Genomic DNA, 10810 nt, shown 5'->3' on the forward strand with positions numbered 1-10810 from the left:
CACAGTACCTGTATTCTAGTTTGTATTGGAAGTCATCTAAAAGGGTAAAAAAAAATCAGCTTGAACATTTGTTTGTTTGTTTGTTTGTTTTTGCATCAAAAATAATTATAAGATAAAAAGTATCCAGACAATCGAATTTCAAATCTAGACTAACTGTAGGGAGAAGCCCCTACTGCAGAAGAACCAAAGTTCTCAAAATTCCCTTAAGAAAGTCCAGTTAAATTTTAATTATCTATGGTAAAGAAATACCCTATAAGCTGCAAGTCTATACAACAGGGGAAACCAATCTTTTGTTCTTCAGATACTGCGACTTTTTGAACAACTGAACTTTATTACTTAATTTATTTATTACTGACTTACTGAACTTTCTCTACACCTTTTCCTCATCCAGCTGGCTGGAGCTGATGGGAGGCCTTAAGATTTAGGGAGTACCATGTTGGCTAAATGTGCAAACTCAAAGGCACACCATGCTTCAATAGCTGTTGTTTATATGTGGATTCCTCCATAGTGAAGGGTATCTTCATTCAGATATGACCGAGAACTATCATTCCTTAGGGACACATATTTTTAGCAGAATGCTTGTATCATCAGTCAACATCACACATGGCAGCAGCACAGTTTGAAATCATTTACTACCACTACAAACTATACACAACATTATACAGCATTACTTTAGCAGGAAAACCCAACTATCCCGTGTTAGATGGCTACAGAAAACTTTTTTATTATTATTTCAGAAAGTCTACTTGCTTTGAAAATTTTGCTGACTTTATCTGTGCTCTATTGATCATTATTTTATACAGTCATACCTTGGGTTACAGACGCTTCAGGTTGCATTTTTTTGGGTTGCGGACCGCCAAAACCCAGAAGTACCTTAACGGGTTTCGGCAGCCGCGCATGTGCAGAAATGCCAAATTGCAACCCACACATGTGCAGATGTGCCGCTGTGGGTTCTGGACACTGCATGTTGTGAACGTGCATCCCGCACGGATCATGTTTGCAATCCGAGCGTCCACTGTATTTTTAATGTACACCATTTAGATATTATTATTATTTTATTAAGAGGCTTATATGTTATACAAAACAATGTAAATTAAATTAAATTAAATTAAATACTACAGTGATTTCACTTGTGCACTTTATGAGAATTGCTCATAAAAACATTTCCCAAGGCAGGATTTTCCTGAGAAGTGTAGGTGTAATGAGTATGGGTTGCTCGTGCGTAAGTTGCCGCCTCTCCTGGCTATGTTGCCTGGTTAAACCTTTCTGTCTGGACAGCCCTTCACTTCGTGGCTGCCTCAGTCGCTAGCAGAATCCGTCAGTGAGCATTTCTTAAACCTTTTCCAACATAAAAGTTGTTTGACGCCAAGTCTCCTCCTACTCTCCCTGCGTGGAAGTCTTTTGCGCAGGGAGGGCGTGGGTAGCGGAGGACCCATTCTCTCCCCGCTGGTGTCCGGTGAAGAGTCCTGGAGCCCTCTCGCTGATTCCCCCATCTGCCCCCCTTTATCCCTGGTGTTACGCTGATTAGCTTCCCCATCTGCTGAGCTGCCTCTCTTCCTGCTGGGCCCTTCTCCAGCATCATTTGGGAGCCTTCCCTCCGCCTCTAGCTCCGATGTCAGTTCCCTGACTTGGGCAAATCGGTCATAAAATCAATGGACACCACCTCCCAAGGTTTCCCCGGCGTGGGTAAGGGTTCCAGTAATCCTGTGGGGGCAGCCCACTCCCCCTTTGCCCTTTGGCAGCGGTCACACCCCCGTACATATTCCCGTACATCCTCCCTCACCCTGGGCCACCAGAACTGCCTGGTGACGAGCATCATGGTTTTGTGCTGTCCAAAGTGTCCAGCTGTGGGGTTGTCGTGGAGTTGTTTGAGTACCTTCCCCCGTAGGGTCTCCCCTGGTACATACAGTGCCCCCTTATAGTACAGCACCCCTTCCTTCTCCTCAAACCCTCCTTGGGTTTCTCTTCCGTCTGGGAGTTCCCGGATTTTAGTTTGTGCGAACACGTCGTTTCTAGTAAGTCCGGCCAGTTCTCGTTTCCCCACCAAGGTTCCCCCACACACCCATCGGTCCTCGGGGATCACGTGTCATATCTCCGGCGGCCCCTCTCCTTCCATGTATTCCGGCTTCCGGGAGAGAGCATCTGCTCTCACGTTTTCCTCTCCTGGCACGTATTGAATTTCAAAGATCGCAAGCAGTTCGCAGTCATACACAGTATAGTTTTGCTCCGACTTGTTCAGCTTTCTCAGGAAAAAGGCACACGGTTTCCATTCCTGCTTGCTCCTCCCTGGCTGCAAAAGAACCTCCCCAATGGCTCTGTCGGACGCGTCGGTCTCTAGCCTCATGGGTTTCTCCAGATCCACGTGCAGGAGCTGCTTTTCCGATGTGAATGCCTTCTTCAGTTTTTCAAAGGATTGCTGGGCCTCCTCTGTCCAGACGAACTTCCTTTTGCTACTGAGACAATCTGTGATGGGTGCTGTCAAGTGGGCGAAGTTCTTGATGAACTTCCTATAGAAGTTGCTGAACCCTAGGAACCTCTGCACGTCCTTCCGTGTTTTGGGAGCCTTCCACTCCAGCACTGCCTGCACCTTGCTTGGGTCCATCGCTAGGCCCTTGTCAGACAACTTGTACCCCAGAAACTTGACTTCTGTGGCGTGAAACTGACATTTTTCCAGCTTGACCCACAACTGGTGCTTCTGCAGTCGTTTTAGCACTTCCCTGACGTCTCTGACATGTTGCTCCTCATTGACCGAATAGATTAAGACGTCGTCCAAGAAGGCTACGCAGTTCTTGTACAGCAGGGACCCCAACACGTGGTGCATGAAAGCTTGAAAACAGGTGGAGCCTGACTGTAATCCAAAAGGCATAACTAGGTACTCAAAGGCCCCCCAGGGGTGTGAACATTGTGGTCTTCCATTCATCCCCCTCCCTCATCCTAATCAAGTTGTATGCTCCCCTGAGATCAAGCTTGGTAAAAAATTTCCCCTGCCTCACCCGTGTTAAAATGTCGTCAATCCTGGGCATTGGGATGGTCACTGGTTCTGATAACAAATTGACGGCCCTATAGTCCACAATGAGCCTGGGTTGATTAGTGTCCTTTTTGTCCACAAAGAACACCGGACTGCCCCCTACCGCTTTTGATTCTCTTATGAAGCCTCTTTTCAGGTTCTTGTCAATAAATTCCCGCAACTCCTTCATCTCCCTGTCCGACATGGCATACAGTTTACCCACCGGTAGCTGCGCCCCAGGGAGCAAGTTGATTTGGCAGTCAAAGGGCCTATGGGGGGGTAGGCTATCTGCCTCCTTCTCGCTGAAGACCTCCTGCAGGTCAGCATATTGTGGTGGCACCTCCCCTTTCGGCTCCACAGCTATCCCAGCCACCCTGGCCATGGTCATTCTTGGGGTTTCCCCCCCTAGACAGTGTTCCAAGCAGTAAGCGGACCCAAAGGTGACTGTCCTCTGATGCCATGCCACCACTGGATCATGTTGTGCTAGCCAGCTCATCCCTAATATTATTGGGGGCCCTGCCAGTGAGGCTACGTGAAAGGCGATGGTCTCTGTGTGCCTGGATTCCCTCATTCTCATTGGTGGGGTCTGGTGCGTCACTTCCCCTCCCAGAAGCTCCCTGCCATCAATGGTGGTTACTTGCAAGGGGAAATCCAAGGGCAGCAGGTGGAGCTGGTGCTCTAGTGCAAAGTCCTTGCTGAAGAAATTGCAGGAACTGCCTGAATCCAACAGCCCTTTCACCTTGACTGGGTGCCCATTCGGGAGTTCTAGCACCACTTTGATGGCTATAGCCGCCCTGGGGGGGGTCTGGTTGGGGCACTTCTATTGGTTGCTGGCCTGGCTGCTGTGCCCGCTGAGTGGCAGCCAAGCGTTGGCATTTCCCTGCTCCTGCCCCTTTACCATCTCCTCCTCACCCCCTCCAGCTCCCACCATCCCTTGCCAGGCCTTTCTTTGCGGGCAGACCCTGGCAAAATGTCCTGGCCGCTGGCAGAGAAAACACATCTTGGTGGTTTTCCCATCCTTTCCCTCCCTTTTGCGACCTTCACTGGAGTTTGAAACCTCCCGCGCGTGCGCCCCATCTATTTCCATTGGCTCCGCCGGCGGGGAAGGCTGCCTTGGCATTTCAGGAATGCGGTAGTCATGGTAATGTTGCTCTCTCCCTTCCCGCTTCTCCTGGGCCCGCGCTTCCTGCCTTACACCAATTGCAAGAACAGCCTTGGTCAGCTGATCCATCGACTGCGGGCGGGGTGCGTGGGAAAGCTCGTCCTTCACCGTTGGGGACAACCCCTCCTCGAACAGCATTTGAATGGGTTCAGAGTCCAATTCCCACCCGAGCCGGTGGACTAACATGGCAAAGCGTGACCAGTAGTCTCTAACTGACTGGTTCCCCTGTTTGCAGCCCATCAGTTCTCGCCGAGTCACACTTTGCTGTACATCACTGGAATACATCGCATCCATCGCCTGGAAGAATTTCCTCAGGTCTTTCAAGGCGGCATTCTGCGTTGCCATTAGGGGCCTGATCCATTCTCTGGCCCCATCCTGCAGATGTCCGACAATATAGGCAACCCTCTCCCCATCGTCTGCAAAATCATTCTGTTGCCGTTCCAACGCGTACTCTATTTCCGTTCGGAACACACTGTAGTCCTGGGGTTTCCCTCCAAAATTGTGTACCAGTCCCGGTACCTTCCTTGCTACGGGGGTGGGTCTGACCTGAGCATCCTGAGCCCGCCTTTCGTCCAGCCGCGCTGTCAGAAGAGCCACATGCTGTTCCAAATCTCGGTTCCTCTCCACCAGATTTTGCACTCCAGCTGCTCCCTCCGTGGCGCCAGCTTCTCCGGTTTTGCTCATGATGCTGCCTGCCTGTCGCTGTGCACGAGCGACGTCAGGGACTGACGGATTGCTGTAATGAGTATGGGTTGCTCGTGCATAAGTTGCCACCTCTCCTGGCTATGTTGCCTGGTTAAACCTTTCTGTCTGGACAGCCCTTCACTTCGTGGCTGCCTCAGTCGCTAGCAGAATCCGTCAGTGGGCGTTTCTTAAACCTTTTCCAACATAAAAGTTGTTTGACGCCAAGTCTCCTCCTACTCTCCCTGCGTGGAAGTCTTCTGTGCAGGGAGGGCGTGGGTAGCAGAGGACCCGTGCTCTCCCCACTGGTGTCCGGTGAAGAGTCCTGGAGCCCTCTCGCCGATTCCCCCATCTGCCCACCTTTATCCCTGGTGTTGCGCTGATTAGCTTCCCCATCTGCTGAGCTGCCTCTCTCCCTCCTGGGCCCTTCTCCAGCATCATTTGAGAGCCTTCCCTCCGCCTCTAGCTCCGATGTCAGTTCCCTGACAGTAGGCATAAAATACAACTGGTCCTTTTATGTAATTGGGGTTTTTCTCTGTTCCTTTTGTCTACTATAGTTTCGCCCCTCACTCCTGGTTTTGTGGTCTGTTTCTACCAGAGTCCAACCCACACCGCATAGCACCACTGGCTTTTAAAATTCTATTAGCATTTTTATCCCACCCTTCTTCCAAGGAGCATGGGGCATTCTCATTTTATACTCCAAAGAATCAAGTCTAACACTACTTACTACACACCTCATTTGCTCTCATAATGGTCTCTCTCACACTTCATAGGAACATTGAAAGAGTCTTGTTGGAGACTCTAGATGAGCTAAAGACCCGTCTAGTCAAGACTCCTGTCCTCACAGGGTGTGATGTTGGAAAATATCCCCCAAATGCATAATTTGGTTATACTGCATTAGCTTGTTTACACTGACACTATCAATGAACTCTTAAAAGGTTAGTCAGGACTTGCCTTTGGAGAAGCCACACTGATATATTCATCCATATGCTTCCTAATATTAGCTTTAATAATGCTTTCTACCATTTTTATAGGAACCAATATAAGCTAACTTATGTTGAATTGTATTTTCCCATATCTCCTTTCCTCCTCTTTATATTCTCTAGATGTATCTCGCTGATTCTAAGGGACATAGGTATCTGCTTCTGATTGGCTTTGCGATGTGCAGCATCGTCTGTGTTCTGTTAACCATGGCCCTGGAAATGCAGGTTTGTAATTGAGAGTTGAGAATCACCAAATGGGCTGTCATTTAGCCCCGTTCTCGCTCCCCCTATACACCATGCTATGTAATAGCAACAAAGTTAATGTGGAAGTTGGCTGTATATGCTGATGGGTACATCTGTGGAAGAAGACTTGAGCAAAAAGTTCTTTTGGTTTATACAATTCATTTGGATTTTGTGCGAAGGCTTGAAGGGAATGGCTGAGAATGGACATAGCCTCCCATCTGTGAAAGTCATATGGATGTTGTAAGAGAACTCAGAGAGACGGAGATCTTGGTGTTCTGTCTCACCTTCTGTATTCAATTGGCCAGCAATTCTAGCCAAAGTGGTTGCCGTCCCATTGATGTTAGAGTCCAACTCCCATCAGCCCCAACTAACATGGAAAGTGGTGAGGGATGATGTGAACTGTAGTCTAGCAACATTGACTACCCCGGCACTAGATAAGGGGCACCTGTCAATATCACATGTACATAACTGAAATGCAACCTACTTTCACTAACAGGTCACCATCAACGAGATGGCGTATGTCAACATACTTTTAATCCAAGTATTTGTTATAGCACACTCCGTTGGGCCAGGTAATTGCTCACATTATGTTCTGATCTCCTTAAATGATCTGCAAGATATTAATTGCATAGAGGAATATTTGAGTTCTATGGTGAAACGGTGATCCATGTCATGAACCCTTTCTTTCCACCAAGGTCCACTTCCAAATGTAATTGTGGTGGCAATGTTCCTTCAGTCGTCACGGGCCTCAGCCTTTGTGATTGCGGGATTTGTGCAGTGGTTCTCACACCTTCTTATGATGATGGTGTTCCTTCAAATTGTGGTGAGTGATATTGATAGTCAGCTTGATGCAAGCTGCAAAGTTTGCGTCAATGAGTTTCATCCATCTCTATACCTCACCATTATCCACCCACCCAGCCCTCAGGTAAAACCCAAGATATGAAGCCATAACCTCAGATGGATGGATTTGTCAGTATTCTTGTCTTGTGCTTTGTTCAATGTGAATGTTAAAGCATCTTGAAGATGTGCATATTTCCTAATAAGGTTCAAACAATCTGAACAATATTCAAATGCCCAGTTGGCCATGAAAACCACTTCTTAACCTTGAGGAAGTTGCTCTTGCTTCCAGGGAAGGAGCCATAGTTTTGTGTGCAGAAAGTCCCAGACCTGATCTCTGGTATCTCCTGGAAAAGACCTCTGTCTAAGGACCTGCTGCCAGGCAGTGTACTGAACTGGTTGGACAAATTGTCTGACTCTGTACAAAGCAGTTTCAGGTGTTCATCCTTCACTCCTTGGTGGGTGCACCAAAACCGCACTTTTCTTCTTGGTCAGCCTAGGGGTGGGGCATGTGGAGACATCCCTTCACCAGCCATGAGGAGAAGGAGGCACTGCTGCTGTCCCCCCAGAAACCCCAGCCTGAGTGCGGCTTGCCTCCCCACAGCTGCAGCCTCGATGAGGGAGCCTGTTGTGGCAGCGCCTGGTTGCTCTCCCTCATAAATTTATGCCCAGGCCCATAACCCTGTGCCCCCCACACTATGCCACCAGCTGCTCTGATTGGTAGAATGTGTGAAGCCTTTGAGTTTATTACTCTGCATAAGAAAGCTTCCAGGTTACTGCACACATCTCAATCTTCTACTTCCAGTGGTTGAATGGGTTTAAGGATACTCACTTCTTATATCATCAAACCTTGTGCTCATGTACCCTAAGCTCAAAATAAAAACAATAGTAATAATAATAATAATAATAATAATAATAATAATAATAATAATAATAGATTTATATCCCACCCATCTGGCTGGGTTTCCACAGCCACTCTGGGCGGCTTCCAACAAAATACCCTAAACAGGGCTGCCTTTAGATGTCTCCTAAAAGTCTGGTAGTTGCTTTTTCCTTTGACATCTGGTGGGAGGGTGTTCCACAGGGTGGGTGCCACTACCAAGAAGGCTCTCTGCCTGGTTCCCTGTAACTTCACCTCTCGCAGTGAGGGACCCGCCAGACGGACCTCGGTGCCGGACCTCAGTGTCCAGGCAGAATGATGGAGGTGGAGACGCTCCTTCAGGAATACTGGACTGAGGCCATTTAGGGCTTTAAAGGTCAGCACCAACACTTTGAATTGTGCTCAGAAACGTACTGGGAACCAATGTAGATCTTTCAAGACTGGTGTTATGTGGTCTTGGTGGCTGCCCCCAGTCACCGGTATAGCTGCCGCATTCTGGATTAGTGGTAGTTTCTTGGTCACCTTCAAAGGTAGCCCCATGTAAGGGCATTGCAGTAGTCGAAGCGGGAGATAACCAGAGCATGCACCACTCTGGTGAGACAGTCTGCAGGCAGATAGAGGCTCAGCCTGGGTACCAGATGGAGCTGGTAAACAGCTGCCCTGGACACAGAATTGATCTGCACCTCCATGGACAACTGCGAGTCCAAAATGACTCCCAAGCTGCTCATCTGGTCCTTCAGGGGCACAGTTACCCCATTCAGAACCAGGGAGTTCTCCACACCTGCCCGCCTCTTGTCCCCCCAAAACAGTACTTCTGTCTTGTCAGGATTCAACCTCAATCTGTTAGAACCGCTGCCGTTGGAGGAAGTAGCAATATACAGACATCACTTGGTTTCCCACTCTCTGAGGAGTCCAGCTCTAGCAGTAGTGAGACAAGCAAGCTGACCCCTGCTGCTATGACCTGTCTTACCTGTAGAAGGGCTCTTTTTGTAGAGCGTGAAGAAGTAGCCGGCAGTTCACCACTGAAAACTCCTCTGATCAAAGCTAAAGGGTTTGGGGATGGCTGTTTGTTGAATGTAGTGGAGAAGAACACCCCAAAGGAGGTGCTCAATCTCAGGTATAGGTGATAGCTCCTCCAAGCAAGACAGGAGCAGCATTTGGGACGGTGGCATGGGCAGGGGCTCGTGGTTCTCACTGCAATATCCTCCAGCTTATCCGATGCCAGAAACTCAGATTGAGGATAAAGAATCAGAAGGAACATGGTCTAGAACATGTGGTTCCCAACCTTTTTATTTTTACCATGCCCCACCCAAGTATCTCTAAAATCCTGATGCTCCCCTGACCCTGTGATAAATTAACCTGCAATAGTTAATAACTATTCACTGTTAATAACTCATTCTTGAATTGCCCACCTTAAAAATAAAATTGCCACCCTGTGGGGCATTGTGCCCCACGTTTGGAACCATGAATCTAGAAGAACTGTGAGTTCTGGGGGGGGGGGGGGGGTTGGGGGCAGGATCCCAGAATATGTGTGTGAAATATGGATGAATACAATTCTGTATTATGCTATTATGCTCAAGTCTGTCCTTTTCATCTCTAGACAAAAATTGGGACCTACAGCTTCCTTATGTTCTTGCCTTTCTGTGGAGGCCTGTTTATTTATATCTTCAAGAATTTCCCAGAAACCAAGAATAGGACCTTTGTGGATATTAGAAGAATCATAGCACTCCAGAAGCTTAGGAAGACCAAATTTAAGAAACCGACAGAAAAGTAGAAACTTGGGAAGCAACCAATGCAGTTTATTTATTAAATTCTTTTTTAAATAATAACAATAATAATTCAAGAGAGCCCTTCTTGTTATCCTTCACTTGTCTTAGCCCAGTTGACATACTTATAATAGCAGTTTCCCATCTAGTTTGAAGACACAGCCTTTATTTTATATTTTTATTTTCCCTCCTCCCCATATTCAGGCTATTCTGTGAACATAGGTAGATTTCCGCAAAGCAGCAGATCTAAACCTCACTAGCTACCACCCTTCAAGATCTTAGAAGCTGTTTGTGAACATTGTGTAGACAATATTATGGCTGGTCTGAAGCACATACAGCCCTGGGACAGACTGCAGCTCAGTGCCTGCAATTGCAGCTTGGGAATTTGAAAGAGGCTTTGCAAATCTGATTGGAAACCTGTGAGGAGAGAGAGGGAGATGCTTAACTCATACTGAAGAAGCCTTAAATCAGATATGAGGAAACAAGTGACCCTCTAGATGTTTTTAGACTGAAGGTCCATCATCCCGAGCCAGCAAGGTCAATGGTCATGTTATGATGGGAGTTGGGGTCCAACAAGGCTCCCCAATATTGGCTTAGCTCAGGCTTCCCACATATACTAGGTGTGTACATCCACTTTGAATGAAGTCTCAATCTTGAGCTAAATCAGCCTGCTTTGGGCATATTCAGACTGCTTCTAAAGTGAAGCCACTCTCTTCCTAAGCATTCTGAAGCAAATCAGCCTGATTTCAAAGCTTTCATTCTGCTTCAGAGCTCTGAAGAGCAGTTAGAAGCAATTGCTTCACCTCTGGCAGCAAAATATTTTGAGACGGTCCTGCCTGCTGTCATTGCTGAAAAGCCTGCCCTTTACTCTTGCATTGAAACAGAATCTGCTGTTTCTTCTTCAGAGATGAAGAGTTCCCATTCCATTGCGGGGAAGAAATTAAGCACTAGATAATGTAACATTTCAGAAGAACCCTTGATCAGGCAGAAAACCTCTCCCCATATTTGCAAGAACTGTGCCTCTTTCCAAGAATTTTTGCCAGGAGGAATGCACTAATGAGTGTCAGGTGCTGTTCTGAATGCTGGGAATGATTTGTTGGAAATCACATTAAATACGAACATCCGTTTGCAGATGAGATCTGCAATGTCCTCGTTCCAATCCCGAGCAGATGGAGAAATGTAAACACTTGCCGCTTTCCCATAGATTTGCACATTTGCGTCCGAAATGTCTACCTGTATCTCCTACATTGT

General features: G+C 47.4%; 1 protein-coding gene across 3 annotated transcripts in view; it reads left to right on the plus strand.

The window, feature by feature from the left end:
- The window catches only part of LOC308592809 (solute carrier family 2, facilitated glucose transporter member 5-like), a 56497-nt gene extending 46861 nt beyond the window's left edge, over window positions 1-9636 (plus strand). For all 3 annotated transcript variants that reach the window (XM_081204685.1, XM_081204683.1, XM_081204684.1), the window contains 4 exons: window positions 5957-6058; window positions 6573-6648; window positions 6772-6899; window positions 9394-9636. In XM_081204685.1, coding sequence (XP_081060811.1) covers window positions 5957-6058; window positions 6573-6648; window positions 6772-6899; window positions 9394-9567 — 480 coding nt within the window. In that variant the 3' untranslated portion in view covers window positions 9568-9636. The remainder of the gene's footprint in view (window positions 1-5956; window positions 6059-6572; window positions 6649-6771; window positions 6900-9393) is intronic.
- The last annotated feature ends 1174 nt before the right edge of the window (window positions 9637-10810 follow it).

This window comes from Podarcis bocagei, assembly GCF_964188305.1.
Source record: "Podarcis bocagei genome assembly, chromosome: 8".
In the NCBI taxonomy this organism is placed as follows: Eukaryota; Metazoa; Chordata; class Lepidosauria; order Squamata; family Lacertidae; genus Podarcis; species Podarcis bocagei.